This window comes from Drosophila albomicans, chromosome 2R (genome assembly GCF_009650485.2).
Source record: "Drosophila albomicans strain 15112-1751.03 chromosome 2R, ASM965048v2, whole genome shotgun sequence".
Classification (NCBI taxonomy): domain Eukaryota; kingdom Metazoa; phylum Arthropoda; class Insecta; order Diptera; family Drosophilidae; genus Drosophila; species Drosophila albomicans.
In genome coordinates, this window is record NC_047631.2 from 29,804,968 (window position 1) to 29,825,654 (window position 20,687).

Genomic DNA, 20,687 nt, shown 5'->3' on the forward strand with positions numbered 1-20,687 from the left:
CAACGACAAAATAAAACGGAAGCCACTGCTTGTTAATCGATAACATCAGTGTTATCGTTATCTAGTTTTCAAATCATAAATAAAGAGCTTAATTTGACGCCTGCGCATTGGATAACATTGCTGACCTTAGGTACAACAAAAAGCAAGAACAAGCGAGAGTCCGAACACACAAAACTCTCTGCACAGCAATGGAAAGCACATTGTGGCATGCTGGACTGCGCAAAACAAAAGGCGCGAACCTGAACCTGAAACTGAACGCAAAAGACAAATCTGAAGAAATGGCATAACTGCCTGACATAATTTGTGAAACGCAAAGAAACGAAAAGAACCCTTGATGAATGCCTAAGAGGAGAAGGGAAACGCAGGGGGTTGTTGTGCGCTGAGGAACGTATAATTTGAAGTACGCTAAAGGTTTGTTGAGAACCAAAAATTACAGCAACAACAACGTGACTGGCCAAAGCACAAAACTTTAACGACGACGACGACCTTTTTCTCAAATTTTTGTTTTTTTTTTTTTTTTGTGGCATTCCTTTTTGGTCTGCACAAAACTGTAAGCTTCTTGCTGCTGCTCTTAACGCCCTCTTATCAGAAGACATACGAAGTCGAAGTACTCGCGTTCACGTTTTTGGATTTTTTTTTGTCTTTTGGTACTGGTTCTCGTTCCACGCTGCTCGTTCTCTCGTGTTCTGATGCTGTATCGTAGCTGTTGTCGTAGCTGTCGCTTTGGCCATGCGCTTGGCTTTCAGTACTCTGTGAACTGTGGACACGACTTGAAGCTTATTTGTTTGTAACACACACACACACACACACACTGACGAAAAAAAGTGCAAAAAAAATATATAGACAACGTGTCTTAGTTATACGTTATGTTTAACAGAACAGTGTGAATCAGCGTGGGAAAAAATATCTATTTTAAAATACAAACATTTGCATAATCATATATAATAGATAAATATAGATTGGAACAACAAAAGTATGCTAAGGCCTTGACACTGGCCAAGTGAAAGAAAGTGTGTGAAAGTATTGCATTTAATTAAAAACAAACAGCAGCAAACAGAAAAAGCGTAGCGTAAGTTTTCGCAATGACACAAAAGAATTAGCGAAGCCCTTCAAACGTTTTCTAGGGCGCCGAAGGGTAGCCAAAAAGAACTTTGCCCTTATCACACAGTCTGCAAAGCTATTTTTGGTCTGCAAAGATGTAACGCACATGGCTGAAAAAGAAAATGTAAATGAAAACACGCCTCCAATCTACGTCAGAGCTATTGTAAAAAACGACAGATGTGACGTCACTCGACAGTCACCCACATCTTCAACTAGTCGGCACAATTTTGCGAGACGCTTTGGCGCCACTTTGCCATATATATAGCACATACCTATATAGCAAAAATCTTGTGCAATATGGTCAAATGGGAAACCTGAGCAAACTTTGAGCAACCGCAAAAGCTTCGACTTAATATCAATTCACACAATTAATACCCTGCACACCCTAAAGGGTGTGTAGATATGCGTCGCATATCAAAATTCTCTCGCCTCCCTTGTGGGTATTAACTTACCTTAACCTTGACAGAGAGCGCCTAATTTATTGGACATTTGCAAGGTGCAACCGAAGCGTAATTTAATAAAAGCGCTTAAGTTATTGTATTTTGTATTTTCGATACTTTTTTGCCATTTGTCAATGTGTCAAGATGAAAGCGATTATGTCGAAAATACGAATATTCGGCTTAATGAAGTATCAAGTTTATTTTTAGGCGTTTTGTACAATTCCCTTGTAGTATTTATGATCAAACACAGAGAAGATGATTGTTTTTTTGGAAGGAGACAACTTGTGATTTCAATGTAGAACTAATCATACCGGTTTCACACTCTAGTATAATGTTAATTGAATAAACTTGGTAGATTGTCACGCTTGGCGAGAATGTTTTCGCATCGTCACAGTTGGGAAGTTCTTAAGCATTTCGTTAAATGCTATTTAATATCAATATAAACAAATAATCTGTGTAAGCCACTTGAGTAATCAATGCAACAATCTAACCAGTTGAAATTCAAATTTCATTCTTGATCTGCGAGCATATTGCATACATTAAACCGCTTGATAAAAATAACGCCTAAAATTACCGACTCGAAAGTACCTCGCTCAATGACGTTGCAGGCGACGCGTCAATTGTCGCTAATTTATGTCTATACACTTACTAATGAATCTGAGATTGTGCCATAATCATTGTCCATTTTATGGAGTGAGCTATAGACTAGCAAATACCCTGTTTAAGAAGTGAATACGAAGGAGCTTAGCGTATGCAAATGCATGAACTGCTTGCGGAAATGCAGCTATGATTACAAGCAGTGCATGCGAAAAATAGATGCACTTATATGCACTGCTTGCTGTTAAGAAACGTCAAACAATCAATAAAGATATTTATTAGATCATCCTTTACCCCTTTAAGTTTGTTCTGCAGGGTATTGAAAAAGCCTTGCTTGCAGCTCGAACCTTTATTCCTCAAGCGAACTTCGACCAGTTGAATAAAATAATGCCAGTATAATAATACAATTTTAAATAAATTCTTCAAAGGCAGACAAATTGCGTAGGCTATTTGTGTGCTTTATTTTCAGAGCGAAAGAAATTGCAACTTTAGACACTTTTGTCGCCATCGAGACGAGCTTAGACGAGGCGTTCAGCGTGTGTTTGTGTGTGTGTGTATGTTTGTTCTGTGCCCCCAAATGCGGATATATTCAATTATAGGGCATAGTCAAGATGTGAGAATGTGGGATTTGAATATGCGCGCGCGAAAATCAAATCAAATTTGCATAACACATAAAGCGAGCGCGTCTTGCGAAAGAGAGATACACTTGTCTATTGTGTGTGGGCAAACAGATGCTTTTGTACAACGCTGCAGCTCGCGGTACAGTTAGACTTGGACTGTTGATATATATTTTCGAGTATCTAACACGTATGTATATTATGCAGCGGGGAGTGAGGAGAGATGCGATGCCAGGTAGGCAGCATTCAGCTAATTAGAGTTGCGTACAAGTATTTGCTAGATAAAAAACAAAAAAAAACGTCGCGTCGCGTTCCTTTTCCGCTTCTGCTCTTGCGAGCACAACAATTAAAAGCAAACACACGTTAAGAGAAATATCATAAAAAAAGCGACAGCACGAATTTTGTTTGGGCAACAACAAGAAATTCTGTTGAAAACACAAAAAACACACAAAAGAAATGCGGCGAACAAAACTCGTTTTTGGTCAACGAAAATTAAAAATTCAAAAATGCCGGTTAGAAACGAACGAGCCCTCTCCCCATAATACCAAACACACATAATATAATATCAACCTCCAACAAGTTCGATGTAGCGTGCAAAGAGCTTTAGCGACTTAACCCCAAAGCTCCAGCGAGTTAAAGCTCTCGCTTCGTTCGTGTAGGTGATGTGGACTGTCGGCTAGACCGAACCTCGCTCGGTGGTTTGAGGGCCGTGCTCTGCTCTGCTGCTGAGATTGCGCCGCAAAAGATGCCTCGACAAGGCAGCAGGCAATGCTGCTCTTGTCAGTCTGCTCCATTCGTTGATTGCGTGCGGTTCTCTCTCCGGCTTTACTAACTAACTAAATAACTAAATAATCGTCGCAGCATTTAACGGATTTCTGTGTGTGTCTCTGACGCGTATTTGATCTCTCTGGGGGAGAAAAGAAATAAAGGTAGCCATAAATGTCAGCGAATTGTTTTAACAACTGTGTGTAATCTTGGTCAGAATGCAAAAGAAGCACATTTGGTTTATTCGAACAACCGAAAAAAGAAGACAAAGTTGAAAATTGAATTCAAAACCCACAAGAAACGCATAAAATACAAATTTATATACAACAGCGTGCTATAAAAATCCAGCTATCAAAAACAACATTTCGCAAAAACACTAAAGAAAAAAGGAAAATAAACGCAATTCATTAAAATACACTTTGCACTTTAAAATTAAATTCCTAAAAGCAAAAAAAAGTGTCATTAATCTAAAGGTTGTATAAAAACTTTATTAACGAAATGGATCTAGTCGAATTAAACAAAATCAGAGAGCAGCAAATTGATAGCACTATAGATTAGCTGGAAAACTATTTGTGTGTGTGATTCGTTTTTTTTTTGTTTATGGTAACAAAATTAATGGATTTTTTGTGCTATTTATGGGCATTGAAATTGTGTGAGTCAATCTAACACACACAACAATTGTATTGTTAGTTTCTCCCCCCTCAAAGAAATACAGAAAAGAAGTAAAGTGATTTTTGGGTCTGGCTAATGGCTGAGGAAAGAGTGAAAGGCTTTATAGAGATAGAGTTGAACGAATTGTATGTAATGATCTATAATAATTGCCTTTCACACGTTCACAAATTACGCAAAAAACGCCACATGACTAAGACAACGAGATATGCTTGCGATATTCGCTATAATTCTATGATATTAACTGCAAATTTCCGTAGCGTAAACCCCCCAATTACATTGAAAACTATTCGCATTCGCATTTATTGACTGCGGTCAGCAAATGGTGTTGATTGCATCAACGTTTTTGATGGATTTTCCAACTCTTTGGGTGTTGTTTTGTTTTCCCTCTATGCTTCCACGCTTGGTCGCTCAACTATGAAGTCAAGAAGAAAACCTTTAGTAGAGTAATTAGTAGCACTATAAAAAAAAACTAGACTGCAGATACTGCATTAAAAGTGTGTATAGCAAGCAGCTCATTAGTGTATTGTTTGTTTTGTTTGCTACCTGTCGCTCAATGTGGTTGACTCACATAGCTAACATAAAAAAAGTATTATACTACAAGTATAAAGTGTTATTCTATTTTGTTGGATCGCCGTTGTTATTCTCGCTTTTGATGTTATGCTAATTTATGCAAAGCGTGTGCCGAGTGCCGGTTCTTGCCTAAGAGGAAGTGCCTGACTTTACTATTATATATTTAGTTCGTTTGCAAACATTGTGACCTAATCGAAACCAGCTAGATTAGAAGGTGGGTGAAGCTTTAACGCTTTCTACACAACCTTGAAACGGACGCCCGAAAGGAAAATGTTTACATTTCGCAATTTCTATTTTATGGAGCAACACGCGCTCAATCAATCAAAATACTACCAAAGAAAATGCCAACGAATTCTCTGCTTTTTTTTCGTGGTTTAACGAACTCGTTGAAAACACATCAGAGCAGAGTTGTGTGTGTTTCCTCATCGAGCCAAGTAACTGATAATGAGGTCGCGTTGTGTTGATGTGATTATAGACAACGTACAAGTACCGGGTTGATATCTCTCGCTCTTGCTCTTGAAATTGTCAGACGTCATCTTAGGTTTCATTTTTGGAATGGCACATGAACTCGGCAAAATGTTGCCAAAAACAAGTAAAGTATGTAGCTTACATAGACCCTGCCCAATGTCTTGGCCAATGACCTTAAATTGCCTTTCACTCAACTCAGCTGAAAGTCGTGCTCGCAAGTTCTCTACTGAGATTTCTTGCGCTAGATTATGTGTAGAGCAAAAAAACAATCTTTAATTGAGCTGTCTTAGGGATGCTTCATGCTGATATTGCTCAATTAATTAACATCAAACACAATTAGCAGATACATGAGTAATTACGCAAGTGAGAGAGAGAGAGAGAGAGAGCCATGTGCAAAACTAACACAAGATAAATAAATAGTTGCTGAAAGCAATTCCCAAAAGCAATTGCACTTTACTGATGTTTTGCGAAACTAAAAATAGCAAGAAAACTACATTCTAAAAAGAGTTGTTTATGAAGCACAACAAATTTGTAATTACAAATATATATATATTTTTATTGCTTATTAATTGCTGTTTAACTTGTTTTGCATTTCACTCTTAGGTAACTTAAGTACACTGCAAACATGGAAACGGAGTCGCTTAATCGCAAGAACTCCTCGAGAAAAAGTTCCATTATTAATGGCAATGGCGATGCGACAACCAAGTTGACCAACGGCGATGGCGACGATGCTGCGCCTGGAGGCGGTGGCGATGGCGGTGGCGAGGTGACACTTAAGGCCAAAATGAGTCTGCTCAATGGCTGCACTGTCATTGTGGGATCCATCATTGGTTCGGGCATTTTTGTCTCACCCACCGGAGTGTTGAAGTATACGAACAGCGTTAATTTGGCGCTGATTGTTTGGGTCATTTCCGGACTCTTCTCGATGGTGAGTGTGAATGAATAATAAAAGAAAGAAAAGAAAACAACAAGTGTGGGGTCAGCGACTCATTTGAAATGCAAATGCGGACTACTTATATATTTGATATGCATACTCGTTGTACACCTGTTGAGCTGCCAGCTAAACAGATGTGCTCAATATGGAGCAACTAAGCTTAATAGAAATGCCAACAGACAAACGACTGACTGACTGACTGTTGAATGCTTGACTGGCAATTGAAAGGACCAACACTCAATTACGAATGCTGGCAGCGTTTTGTCTTTTAATGAAATTATTGAAATTCCTACACAAGCATACTCTCCCACACACCCACACACAAACACACACAGCCACAGAAGAAGGCCTGACACGCCCTTGTCAAAAGCACGCGCTGCTCTTGATATTCAATAAAAATTACGTATACGCTGCGTGGTCTCTGCAATGACAGCCACTTTGGGGTTGAACGACTCGACTTTAAGCACTTCTTCACTTTAAAAATCTTCAAGTATTTCTATGTTTTATTCTCCTCTTTTAGGTTGGCGCCTATTGCTATGCCGAGCTAGGTACGATGATCACCAAGTCGGGTGCGGATTATGCCTATATCATGGAGACCTTTGGCCCCTTCATGGCGTTCATTCGTCTGTGGATCGAATGCATGATTGTGCGTCCCTGCTCGCAGGCGATTGTGGCATTAACATTCAGCACCTACGTGCTGAAACCGTTCTTTCCGGAGTGCACACCGCCCGAGGATGCAGCACGTCTGCTTGCCGTTTGCTGCATATGTGAGTAGTCAACAAATAAATGAAATATGTTCCGCTACGTACTTGACCCTATAGATTAGACCCAAATCGAACAGAGTAAACACTCACAACACAGAACGTTGCATGCGAAAAGTGTTTGCCATTGGCTTATCAGCCAGCTCAGGGGGGCGATTCGATTTCCGTTCATTTTCAATAGATGCAAAGTGCAAATAGACAAATGCGAGTACAATTATTCATATATAAAATAATACAATCTATATAGCAGATTGTAGCAAATCGATTGGCAACAGTGAAGTCTAGATATTTCTAAGGTAGTCTCCATAGAATCAGCTATTTAAATTTTGCTACTGGTTTGGATATTTTGCTTGTTTTGAATAACTTAACTGAATAGAAATTTGTGAATTTTATGTTAGTAAACAACATTAAATTATTTTTGGAAACACTTAAAGAGAATGTCAGTTTCGTAACAGCGTTTTAAACTTTTAAGAATATCTTCAAGTTTTAAGCAGCTGTTTGAAGAGTAAAATAAACATTACAAAGAAAAATCTTGATGTATTCTAGAGCACTTGAAATTGTTACCAGCTGTTTAAATAAGGCTTTGCTTAGATATTTGTTAGAATACTTTAAAAAAAAAAAGGTTAAAGTCAGATATTAATAAATGTCAGATTTTTCAACAGCCTTAAAGTCATTTTCATTTATGAAAATAGGCTTTCCAAAATGAAATGAAACAGATTTAATTGTTATTCTATAACTCTTGAACAGATATAAAGACGCTCTGGAATTTGTCGCTATCGAAATACTATTAAGAATTTATTTATAAATATTTCAAAAGAAAGTTAATAATTTCCAATATTTTGTTCCCTAAGAAATCAAAAGTTTTTAATATTCTCGCCACGTATAAAAAAATGTTTTAATGCCGTTTGATAGTTCTTGACATATTTAAGTATTTACACTTTTAATAGCGTACTTAAATGTCACGTGCGTTACGTTGATAGTGATTGAATGACAGATTCGAATGATCGTCAATATATGTACTTGCTTATTTTTATATTGATTTAATGATGCGGAATTGTGTACTCTCCAACAAAGCATGGAACATTGTGCAAATCCTCCGATTATTACATCACCCAAGACACCAAGACACACAATTCGCACTTACATACTTATTGCGTTCAATAAACACAACATATCTCTTTCTTACTCGCTGTTTATAGTGGTGCTAACTTTAATCAATTGCTGGGACGTTAAATGGGCCACCGCTGTGCAGGATATCTTTACTTATGCGAAAGTAAGTCCACATTGCAAATTGTAAATTGTAAATTCCAAGGCAGGACATTGACTTCTATATCTACTTCTACTTTTACGTAGCTGCTTGCCCTGTTTATCATCATTGCAACAGGAATGTACCAACTGTATATGGGAAATGTGAAATACTTTAACTTCGACAACAGCGACACAAAAGTCACATCCTTAGCGTTGTCCTTTTACTCCGGATTGTTTGCCTACAACGGCTGGTGAGTGAGCTTAAGCCGCTTATGCTTATGTTTGTGACTTTCAACTAATTGGATTTATGGACGCTAGGAATTATTTGAACTTTATCATTGAGGAGCTGAAGGATCCAGTGAAGAATCTGCCACGCGCCATTGCCATCAGCTGCACACTTGTCACCGTCGTCTATGTCATGGCCAACGTTTCCTTCTACACCATTCTCTCACCCGATGAAGTCTTGGGTTCCACTGCGGTCGCTGTCACCTATGCGGAGCGCGCCTTTGGCATGCTGGCCTGGACCATACCAGGTGAGTGCAACGACTACATACAGTGAACATTCGATAGGGCGAACTCTTTGGGGAGGGAACAACCAATTTATTCAGTGCTTAATCTAGCAATATAGTAAAAAACGGAGAATTATAAATTAGGAATCTTGTAAAAGTGAATAATCATTATTTTAAAGGCATTTTATGATTTTCTTATTACTCATTTTTAAATCAAAACAAAAAATCTTTTCTTTAAAGTAAATACGTCATAAAGTCAATATATATTTTATTTAACTACTTTAAAAACATTTCTGATAAAAAGAAAATATTCTAAAATATTACTTTTAGAATTAAAAATTTTACTCTTTTAGAATATTATTTTTGAAGGAAAGTAAAACATTTTAGAACATTATTTTTAAGAGAAGCTTAAAACTTTATTTTATAAAGTATCACCAAAATAAATTTTTAGTTTTTGTCTAAAAAAGTATAAAATAATAAATTACTGTAGATATCTCGCGTACAATCAATTTGGAAAACTTTTAGGAATTTTTTTTTTAGATTAACAAAAATTATTTAAAATTATTTATGACAAAGTTTTCGATAAAATTATATCTTTTAATATATGTATTTATATTTACAAAAATTAAGTCATGAATAAACTAAAAATATTTTTCATCTAAAAAGTTTAAACTAAAAGTTTTTTACATTGATTCTACGCAAGATTTCTATAGTATTTTTGTATTATATAATTTTTTACTATCAGTATTATTATAGTTAAAAAGTTGAATACCAAAAATTGTAACTAAAATTCTAAAATAAATTACTTGTAGTTTACACAAATCTTTCTACCATTCACATATTAATAGGAACAGTATTTTTGTAGTTTCTTTATATCGATCTCACACTGTATATTCGATAATCTTTTGCAGTTTTTGTGGCGCTGTCAACATTTGGAGCCGTCAACGGCATTCTGTTGACCTCCTCGCGTCTCTTCTATGCGGGTGCCAACGAGGGTCAAATGCCAGAGATTCTAACGATGATTCAGATCCAACGTTTCACACCCACGCCCGCTGTGCTGGCGATGGCTCTGCTCTCCATGCTCTACCTCACGGTCTCCGACATCTTTGCGCTTATCAACTACGTGGGCTTTGCCACCTGGGTAAGTTTTGAAGAGGAATTTATACTTATTCATCCATCAAAACAATTCGCTTACTCTATTTCAGCTGAGCATTGGTGTCGCTGTGCTTTGTCTGCCTTGGTTGCGTTGGGCTCAGCCCAATCTGCCACGCCCCATTCGAGTGCCGTTGGTCTTCCCCATTGTGTATCTGATTGCCACCATCTTTGTCACCGTTGTTCCCATGTATGCCAGCCCCATTGAGACTGGCTACGGCATTCTGATGATACTGTCCAGCATACCCGTCTATTTGGTCTTTATTGCCTGGAAAAACAAACCGATTTGGTTCCAGAAATCAATGGGTAAGTCTAACGAAAGTTTCCGAGAGAGAGTTCTTCTACACTTGATGGTTGTCTCTGCTTTCTTTTCACACTTCACACACGAAATGAAAATAATTTGCCAATTCTTTTCAAAATGTATGATTTACGCTATATTATATGTACCCTATAATCGTTGCAATTCTTCTAGGCGGAATCACACAAGCACTACAGAAACTGATGATGGTTGTGCGTCCGAAAGCGTCGTCAAAGGTTTTTAAGTTTGCCTCCTTATCTTAGTTATTTCCTAAGTTACAATTTACAACTAACCAAACTGCCTGCCCTTCTTTCTGCACTAAAATTTAAACAAACAAAACTAACTAACTACTCAAAACGGGTTTAAAACCCACGCAACAAACAACTTGAATCCCTTTTCCACATTCACATTCGTATTCGCACTTGTTCATTTCATTCCTTTTTCTGTAGCACACTTAAGTAGACTTTAGAGAGCGATTATGATTTGTATCTGTAGTTGACTAATGCACTCATCCATTTGTTTCTCTTCCCTTTTTGCAGTAAGTCTCACGCATTTCCTACAAAAGCTGCTCATGGTACTCGGCAAGCAGACGAAACCAGCTCAGGTGTAGAGATTAGTGAATGGATTTTCCACAAAATGGTCCACTTGGGGACTGCGCTGAAGAAAACATAAAAAAAACAGAAAAAGAGAAACGGTTAGATCAACGTTAGCCAACAGCAAATGATAGCATTTACAAAAAAATATTAAATTGCATAAACAGAAAGAGGAAAACTCTTTGACAAAGCTTTTGTGTAGCCAGACAATTATGAATATGAATACGAGCGAGCTTGGCGTTCTTTGAACTTCGCATAAATTTGGGGACTTTAAAGAGCGCCTCGCTAGCAGGCAATATAACATATAAGAACTACTACGAATAGATATATGGTATATTTTTATATATGTTTTAAGTTGAAACTCAATACATCAAAATAAAACTAACACACAATGCTTTGGACACAATTGCCAAGACTGTGAATCAAAAACAAAAAAAGGAAAATACAAGGAATCAAACTAAACAAAAAACTTAATACGACTAGAAGAAAGTTGTTCAAAGCTTAAATGTTACTTGGATTTTGATGCTACGAGTGCAAGAAAAACTCTTTGAAGAATATGTTCCAAACAAAAAATGAATGAAATTGTATTTAACATTCGAAAGAGTTAATTATCGTATTGTTTCGATGGCAGTGCTTTGTTTAAGTTTTAGAGATTAGTATGAAAATATGCATACTCAGCAATTTATAATACACAATCATGGCATCTTATTATATTAACTTACATTCATTCTTATGTTTAAGAGTATTTTATTTCGAATGGTCACTAGAGTGTTGACCAACTGCCGCTCTAAAATTAAGATTACAAACTACACAGTTAAAGTTTACCTTATAATGGCCAAAACCACACACAAACACACACACAGAAACACATTCTCAGTACATCGCGATTCGCACATATCCAAGATACATTGCCAAGATGACAAAACATATTTACGGATAACAGTGATTACAAAGATGATTATAAAACAGAATAATATTTATAGCGAGTTTATTACGTATTCATTCAATTGTTGTATGCATTTATCAATAGTTTTTTGAATGTTGCTTTAAATGTTTTTAGCGTTCTAGCGTTACAAGAAAACAAAATGAAATCATTATCCTGTTTGCTTAGGCAATTCATTTATTAAACTGTTACACATTGTATGAGGGCGCATCTTAACTACTATTGTTAAACTGTTTCGTTGGCCCGAAGCCGCAGGGAAAGAAAAAAACTAAAACTACTATTATGGAACATATTGTTGACAATAATATTTGCAAAATGAACATTTATATAGATGTGTATATACTATAAATATGTATTTTATGTATATTATATTATATGTATACCCGTTGAAACCACAAATATTTCGTGTTTCTCTCTCATTGCATATTAAATATACTATAACATAATAAAAATAAAACTTGACAATGAAAATTTCCACACATCATTTTCGAAATATGTTTATGTCTTAAGGATTTCCAATTTTGATGCGACTTCGCTGCTCTTGCAAATTGGCAATTTCTCGATCCTGCAACGCTTTCGCGGCATTCATCAGCGCATAGTTCTTGGTGCTCATATAAGTGGACAAGGTGCAGGCAAACGGAGATCTTTCCACCTCCTTTTCCAGCTGTCGAAACTGTCGCAGCGTCTCAATATATTTGCTGGTGATGGCTTCATCTCTCATGCTATGTTTCAGCATCAATCGTCCAGCATCGCCGCCGCTTTTGTCCTGCAACCAGGCAAAGTTCTTCAGCTGCTTGCAGATCTTGAGAAACTTTTGGCGATACTTCACATTATAATGCCGCTCCATGCACACCTTGACTTCGGCGAACTTCTTGTCAATGCGTTTATACCACGCAGCCAACTTGTTGTGATCATCGAGCGACAGATTCAAGGGACGACAACGCAGATACTTTGTCCGCGATGAACGTTGCAATTGCGAGCTGCTACTTCGCATCGAACCACTGTGCAGTGATTGTGTGGAATACGCATGCTTCACTTGCATAGCTGTCACTTTGGAAGCCTCAGCTTCATTGCTCATAAAAGCCACATTTGCCAGCCGCAGAAACTTGTGCTTCTCTCGAGGCGATTCCTTGTCCAGTGGCATCTCACACAACACCACCGTGTAGATGTGACGATTGCGATCAAACGATTCCTTGATGCAGTCCGTGAGTAGTGTGCTCTTGCACAGCTTGCCGCTGGGCAACTCCTTGAAAAAGTTGCCAATATCCGCGCGGCCATTGCAATCGAATATGTTGAAGATGGCCAGATTCACATGCATTTGCTTGACGCCCTCGGCACAGAGAACAAACTCCAGATTGATAAAGTCATCCCCAGTGCCTCGTCCACGCACCGAGCTGTATTCGTTGTGCAGCCATTGAAACATCTCGCGAGTGGTTTTCATTTCTCGGCGACTTAGACGACCACGATGCGCAGTGCTCAGCATGTTGATCATGTCGAACTTGCGCAGATCGTGATACTCCACATTGATGCCGACCAGCTGGTAGGGCAGCTTCTCCAGCACCTTGTCGACATCCGAGTAGAGTAGACGTGTCATCAGCTTCACATTGTGCGTGCGACGGGGCGTCAAACGCAACAGGCAGCAATTGCGTTGATGTTGAAACAACTGCACCAAGATTTCGCTCAGCTCGTTGCGCACATAAACGTCATCTTCGTATCCAACTGCATCGAATTGCATTTCCTTATAGCAACTTTCGGCACCGCCTGAAGCTCTCATGCGCATTACCAATCGATTCTTATCCAATATGTTGAGCTCACAGTCGAGCAGACTTTCTCGGATGCTGCGTGGCAAATTGTGCATTGCATCCGTTAGGGACACAACTACGCGATGGGACTTTTCATTCATCCTCTTACAGTGACAAGTTGCGTGAAAACAATTTTCAATTTTGTTAGCTTAAATAAAATTTAGTTGCTTAGTTCATTCGAATAAAAATTAGATTTACAGATATATGGAAATACATCTACATTCAGTTTCAACTGATTTAAAAACAATGATTTCAAAAAGTTTGACAATTATCTCTTAAAGTACGAAAATACAACTAGGAATTACTTTTCATTAAACGTCTGTTTTTAACTTAGTTAAGAATAAAATGATAAAGAATTATGTTTAATTACATATCTTTTTTCAAAATTAATCAAAAACACATAATTTTAAAACAATAGTTGCATACATTAAGATGACAAATCGTTGCTCAGGTAAAATAAAACTAAATGAACTACAAAAATATGTTTTTTACTGCTGCGTGATTGAATTCACAACCTGCAGTAGTTGCTCTTTAGAAGCTAGAAGAGCAGGCACAAAGTTGCTGCATTCTTGATTAAAACTTAGGCGAATATCCTGCAGTTGTTGCTCCTGTTCTTGATACTGTAACATGAATCCTTGGACTAGCTTGAAGCAATCATTGACCTCCTTCAAACTGTTGCTAAGCTGTTCAAATTGCAAGAGTGGATTGTGGCTTGAAATAGAAGTGATTGCCAGTGGTTCGTAGTGCTGAAAGAGGACACATTGTATAAAATTTGATTTGCCAAGCTTACTTCCCAGTTTACATACATCCTTTTGTTGATCCTGCTCGTGCTTGCAAGCCAAATTGGCCAGACCAAGCATCTGCACATGATTACAATTGATTTTACTGTCAGTGACCAGCACGTGACACAACATCAGCAAGTACAAAGGCTTGTCTGCAACCTGTTCGCCTGCATGGCGCACATAGGAAGTCAATTCGGTGATCGAGAGAGCAGCCGAGATGGGATCATTGCTGAAGTAGCAACGAAAACTGCACAAAGTGCCGCGGCAAAGCTCCTCCATGGCCACCAGCACAATGTGCAAGTTGACACTGAATCGATATCCCTGTTCCGGGTGCACTACCGAGTATTCCACCTGGAAGGCTTCGTGTCCTTGGGCTAACGAGGTGCGCAAACGATACTCGTTGAGTAGCCAGGCCATCAATTGCTTTGTATCCTGGAATACGCAATGCGCGTCCAACGGATTGCAACTATTGCCTTCGGCAATGTGTCTGTAGTGCATGTCGCAGCGTTCTAGCTTCAAGCATAGCTGTTGCAGCTTCACATTGATCTGCACTATCAGCGTGTCGACCAGCAACATTAAATTATATCCACGTTGAGCTGTCAGATGCAACAACAAACAGTCGCGTTGCTCCTCAAACAGATTGTTTAGCAAAGTGTTTAGTTCACGTAGTTTGTGCTCTTCATTGTTATTGACGTAAAGTGCATCGAAGCGAAGTTTTTGGGCCACCATCACTTGAGGTTTTGTTGCATTTTGGCAGCATAATAAACGTAATGTTTTCTTATCCAGCACGTTGAGTTCGCCGCCAAAGGGAAAATCATCTGCAATGCTGGCGGCATTTTCTTGATCGCTGCCATGGTTTTCAGTGAGTTGCACAACAACGCGTGTTTCAGCCATATTAACTTTTACAAAACAATCACTAATATCAAAACAATTAGAAAATACAAAATTAAATGCAAACAAACAAAACAATTTAACGAACGACTCTGATCGAGCTTAAGCACCGTTATTCGCAGTAAGTAATGTGGCGCCAGATAAATATGGAGGCATGTCGATTGCGAAAAATACCAACAATTATATACTACACCGTATACATTTGCACTATCGTATGCAAGAAAACATCAGAAATACCAACTACAGCGCCTATCGATTGCCTATGTTGGTAACAGCAAAGATATTTTCAAATTATGGTCACACGCGCAAACACACACGGCTCGCAAGTGGAAAAATTAAAGTGGACAAATATTCAACAAGTTGCACATTTAAGGCAATTAAGCAGACGCATTTGTTAATTATAATTGCTACGGCTGAAAATCTTCACGGTTGAGCGACAAAGGCAAGCCAGCAGAGTGATGCCTAAAGTAGTGGAAAATGAAACAGCTGCCCATGCAGAAACCACACACCGGCCGCAATATTCATAACAAAACTCACACACACTGACACAAATCCATAGAAAACAAACACACACCTACGCACATTTGAGTCCAGTATTCGCAGAACGCACTGCAAACTGAGTGCAATTCGAGCATAAATTCAATTGAGATTTAATGAACAACTACTCTGCTAAATGGCTGCGAAAGAATCATTTCGCGAAAGACAAACTCAGGAATTGGAGGTTATAAAGGTAACCGCACTTTCTTTGCCCACCATATTGAAAGTATGATGAAATAAATGCCGGCTATTTTTTCAGTCAATTTTCAGCACCGATGTCGAGGACTTAAGACCACAAAGTGATCCCACACAATGGAAGCCCACCGACATACGCATCTTGTTGAGTCCCCTGCGGGACTCCTCAAACGGGCTGCCACAAGCTTATGTGTGCACCAAGTTGCACGTTACTTGCCCCTCCAAGTATCCCAAGCTGTAAGTTCTAAAATTAAAAATAATTTAAAATTCAAAATAATTAATTAATAATCACTTTGGTTGCAGTGCTCCCAAAATAATGCTGGAAGAGTCGAAGGGCATGTCGGATCAGCTGCTGGAATCGCTGCTCAATCAGCTGCAGGAACAATCTCAGCAGCTGCGCGGCGAAGTGATGATCTATGAGCTTGCCCAGACAGTCCAAGCATTTCTGCTGCAGCACAACAAGCCGCCTAAGGGTTCGTTCTACGATGAAATGCTGCAGGCGAAACAAAAGCGTGAACAGGAGCAATTGGATATGCAGAAGCAAAAAGAGACGCTGGAGCGACAGACGCTCATTGATGAAGTGGAACGACGCAAAGAGATTTTCAAAACGGAGGCCAAGCGACGTGGCGAACCAAGGCGAAGCATGAGCGAGTCAAACAATCGACATCCCAGCTCTTCGGAGAGCTCGGAGAACTCGTCGCCGTATTATCGTGGACACACATATCCCAACAAGTGTCTGGATCATCGCAATACGGAGACGCTCTACTTTCACAAAATGGGCAGACAAATCCAAAGAGGTTGTTGCTTAGGTAACTATCTTATTAGACATATACTTAATTAGAATGTGTGATGCCATTTAGTTTATCGAAATGAGACTTAACGTGTTCACTTTTACGCAGGACACTCGCAGCGTGGTTGCATCGCCTACTCCGGAGTGGATATGCACAGTGGACAGCTGCTCTACATAACAGAGTGGAATGTGAAATATGCACAGCTAGAGCAGCCCTGCAGTGGAGGCAATGGCAAATGCCATTGGAGCGCAGAGCCCAAGTGTGCGGGTAATCATCGTGTGGATGAACTGATAGCGACCATAGAGAAACAGGTGGCGACATTGGCGCAACTGCAGCACAAGAATCTAATACAATACGAATGCGTGTTGTGCATCAAACGCAAGGAAGGATTGCTTGTCTATCTGGTGCAGGATTTCCTGCTAGGCACAAGTGTCTTCAGCATCTCATCGACGCTGGGCTGGTGCATGGATGGTGCACGCATGGTGGCACGTGGCGTGCTCGATGTGATGAAGCTGACAATGACAAAGAAGAGAAAACCAATTCGCCACATCCTCAGATGCAGGTCATGTACATTCAAATGGAGTTCTGCGAAAAGTGCACACTGCGGTAAACTTATTTCAAACAGTTTCAACTAGAAGATCTTTAAGTTGTGCTGTTTGCTTTGCAGCACTGCCATCGATGACAATCTGTTCGAGAACACGGATCGCTTGTGGCGTCTGTTTCGCGAGATTGCCGAGGGTTTGTCGCACATCCATCAGCAGGGCATGATTCATCGCGACTTGAAGCCCGTCAATATTTTCCTTGACTCGCATGATCAAATCAAAATTGGCGATTTCGGGCTTGCCACAACGAGCTTTCTAGCGCTGCAATCGCACGGTAAGCAGAACAAGTTTACTATCAAAAACATAAGTTTTTAGAATATAAGCAACTAAGAGATAATGAAACACAAGTTTTCACTAAATTTCATTAGTCATTAGGCAGAAGTGAAGTACTTATTACAGTCTAAATTTACCTGTAGTTGTTCCTACTGAACTTACATAAAAAAGTCATTAATAAGATTGCCTTTTCAGCGGAATATCCAACACATTCAGCGACACAGCATGTGACGTCGACGGAAGATAACACGGGCACTGGTAAAGTGGGCACCACGCTTTATGTGGCGCCTGAGCTGACAGGAAATGCCTCCAAGTCCGTGTACAATCAGAAGGTTGACATGTACACGCTGGGCATCATACTGTTTGAGATGTGTCAGCCGCCTTTTGACACCAGCATGGAACGCGCACAAACTATCATGGCATTGCGAACAACATCGATTGTTATACCTGACAAAATGCTGCAGGATGCGAAGAACGAGAAGACCATCAAGGTTAAGACTCTACAATTCAGTAAATGATTCCATATTGAACTCCCTTTCTCTCTCCTTGTAGATGCTACGCTGGCTGCTTAATCATGATCCCGCTCAGCGACCCACGGCTGAAGAGCTGCTTGTCTCAGATCTGGTGCCGCCCGCTGAACTGGAAGCTAATGAGCTGCAGGAGATGCTGCGCCATGCGCTGGCCAATCCTCAGAGCAAAGCATACAAGAATCTCGTGGCACGTTGTCTGCAGCAGGAAAGCGACGAGGTGTTGGAGCACACTTATCATTTGAGCAGCAGTCGCGCCATGAAATCCTGGAATTCGGCCATCGTTATCGATGACATTGTGTCTCTCAATCCGCTCATAGAGTTTGTCAAGGGCAAGGTGGTGAATGTGTTTCGCAAACACGGCGCCATTGAAGTGGATTCCCCTCTGCTGTCGCCGCTCTCCTCGCGCAACTGCAGCGCCAATGCGAATCCGAATGCGGTGCATCTGATGACCCACTCGGGATGCGTGGTGCTGTTGCCCTGCGATCTGCGGACACAGTTTGCCCGCCATGTCACAATGAACGGCGTGAATCTCATACGTCGCTATTGCGTCGATCGTGTTTATCGCGAGGAGCGCGTCTTCAACTTCCATCCAAAGCAGAATTACGAGTGCTGTTTTGACATCGTTACGCCGAGCACAAACAGCCAACTTGTGGATGCGGAACTGCTTTCGTTGGCCTTTGAGATCACCAGCGAGTTGCCAAGGTTGAAGGAGCGCAACATTTCCATACGCATGAATCACACGAATCTGCTGCGCGCCATTCTCATCTTTTGCAATGTACCCAAGTCACAATATGGCACGTTGTTCGAGGGCTTCATGGACTTTATTGAGGGCCGCATTTCGCGATTCCAGTTCCATTCCAGCATAACGGTTATCATGGAGAAGTCGCGCACCTCAGCACAGACGCTGATGGACATGTTGTTGGCCAACTTTCTGCTGACCAACTCCAGAAGCAGCGTTGATGAATCTGCATTAAAGTCGCTGATGCGAGGCAAAGGCGAAGCTGCTTCGTTAGCTCGCGGCGCTTTGCGGGAGCTGGAAACTGTGGTGGCATTGGCTTTTAGTCTGGGCGTGAAGGTGAGTTAAAAGTTAGTAAAACAAATAAAATATAGTTGACAACTTCTTATTGCAGTGTCCCATTAACATCTGGGCCGGTCTGCCAATTAGCTTTGAGCGCGCCAGCAACGGTGGCATTGTCTGGCAAATGACCGCGGACCTCAAGCCCAATCGCTCGGGTCATCCTTCAGTGCTGGCCATGGGCGAACGCTACGATGCCATGCTACACGAGTTCCAGAAGCAGGCTCAAAGCTTTAATCCCGCTCTGCCCACACGTGGTGTACTCAGCGGTGCTGGACTCTCGTTCTCGCTGGACAAACTGGTGGCTGCCGTGGGTATGGAATATGCCAAGGATTGTCGTGCCATCGACATAGGAATCTGTGTTTGCGGCACGCGCACCCCGCTCAAGGATGTCACCTATATTATGCGTCTGCTGTGGTCCGCTGGAATACGCTGCGGTATTGTTGAGACCGCCAGCGGTTGTGGCGAAGAGGCGCAGGATTTGGCTCGATTGGGCGCACTGCATGTTATCCTGGTGGCTGAGAATGGAGCGTTGCGAGTGCGTTCCTTTGATCGCGATCGCTTCCAGGAACGACACGTGACGCGCCCCGAACTCGCAGAGTTTATACAGAAGATGATGCGCAGTGAGGCAGCTAACGGCGGAGCTGTCGTTGACTACAGCAGTCAGATGTCTAACATGAGCAACAGCGGAGGCGGTGGACGTGGCGAGAATGGACTCAGCACATCGGGCAGCAGTGCGAATATCAAGAGCAGCTACGGTCAGTTGCCTAATCTGCAGGTCATCTTCCTCACGCACGACAAACCTACGGCCAATTACAAGCGACGTCTGGAGAATCAGGTGGCGCATCAGATGAGCTCAACGTTGGGGCAGTTCGTCAAGCAGGAGACGTTTGTGGTGCTGGTGGTGGATTTGCCGCCAGCGGTGTTAAATGCCATAGTCGGTGCCATCAATCCGCGAGAGATGCGCAAAAAAGAGACTGAACCCGAAATGAATTTTGTGATCGAAAGGTGAATACAACAAGAGAAATTATAGATGTTAAGATTTCTTTATGGAATGCTAACTACCATTTACTTTTTTGCAGATTTCCGAAATATAAGCGCTATATATCTGAAATAAACGAGGAAGTCGTGGATCTACTGAGTGATGCCAAGACACCAATTGTGGCCTTGTACAGCATTTCCGATTCCTATTACCGTGTCATCATCTAGGACAGCAGACAACAACCAATTAAAACAATGGATACCACTGATGCTAATTTAGTTCTAGTTCTAAGTCATCCTACTTCTAGAGAAGATTGCAAACACAGTTTTAAAATGTTTTTTGAAAACGCGTGCCAAGACATTTTATAAAAATGGCATAAAAAAGAGAATTAGTAAGAGTAAGAAGAGAGAGTGATGAATCTTCAATTGATTAAAACATATTTTACATAGCAAATTATAGTTCGCATTTATTTCGAATTTTTAAAGGTTTTTTAAGGCAACTCCTTTTCGAAAGAAATGAATCTTCACTGATTATATTTTAGTACTTTGTAAATTTTGTA

At 40.3% G+C, this 20,687-nt stretch overlaps 4 protein-coding genes across 6 annotated transcripts; 2 read left to right on the forward strand and 2 right to left on the reverse strand.

The window, feature by feature from the left end:
• Positions 1-781: 781 nt before the first annotated feature.
• LOC117576531 (Y+L amino acid transporter 2) lies at positions 782-10,975 on the forward strand. 3 transcript variants are annotated; one of them, XM_034261356.2, is made up of 10 exons: positions 3,557-3,684; positions 5,834-6,158; positions 6,685-6,931; positions 8,125-8,198; positions 8,279-8,424; positions 8,492-8,706; positions 9,594-9,823; positions 9,888-10,140; positions 10,307-10,368; positions 10,672-10,975. In XM_034261356.2, exons 2-10 carry the CDS (start codon positions 5,856-5,858, stop codon positions 10,672-10,674), a joined length of 1,533 nt encoding a protein of 510 aa, XP_034117247.1. In that variant the 5' UTR covers positions 3,557-3,684; positions 5,834-5,855; the 3' UTR covers positions 10,675-10,975. The 3 variants fall into 3 exon arrangements, with proteins under 3 accessions (XP_034117246.1, XP_034117245.1, XP_034117247.1); XM_034261355.2 differs by lacking the exons at positions 3,557-3,684; positions 10,307-10,368 and adding an exon at positions 782-1,069; XM_034261354.2 differs by lacking the exon at positions 10,307-10,368 and having other exon boundaries at positions 3,556-3,684.
• A 1,000-nt stretch (positions 10,976-11,975) lies between these two features.
• Positions 11,976-13,705, reverse strand: LOC117574432 (uncharacterized). Its single transcript, XM_034258269.2, has one exon. It carries the CDS (start codon positions 13,569-13,571, stop codon positions 12,174-12,176), a length of 1,398 nt encoding a protein of 465 aa, XP_034114160.1. The 5' UTR covers positions 13,572-13,705; the 3' UTR covers positions 11,976-12,173.
• Positions 13,706-13,767: 62 nt separating this feature from the next.
• LOC117576533 (uncharacterized) lies at positions 13,768-15,248 on the reverse strand. Its single transcript, XM_034261357.2, has 2 exons — positions 14,277-15,248; positions 13,768-14,216 (listed from the first exon to the last, which is right to left on the reverse strand). The coding sequence occupies exons 1-2, from the start codon at positions 15,144-15,146 to the stop codon at positions 13,959-13,961; spliced, it is 1,128 nt and encodes a 375-aa protein (XP_034117248.1). The 5' UTR covers positions 15,147-15,248; the 3' UTR covers positions 13,768-13,958.
• A 14-nt stretch (positions 15,249-15,262) lies between these two features.
• Positions 15,263-20,619, forward strand: LOC117576534 (eIF-2-alpha kinase GCN2). The gene is given in 10 exon segments (XM_034261358.2): positions 15,263-15,873; positions 15,940-16,112; positions 16,179-16,684; positions 16,775-17,169; positions 17,172-17,272; positions 17,334-17,542; positions 17,737-18,032; positions 18,094-19,146; positions 19,202-20,154; positions 20,229-20,619. Coding segments are annotated over 10 exon segments (3,870 nt in total). The 5' UTR covers positions 15,263-15,816; the 3' UTR covers positions 20,356-20,619.
• The last annotated feature ends 68 nt before the right edge of the window (positions 20,620-20,687 follow it).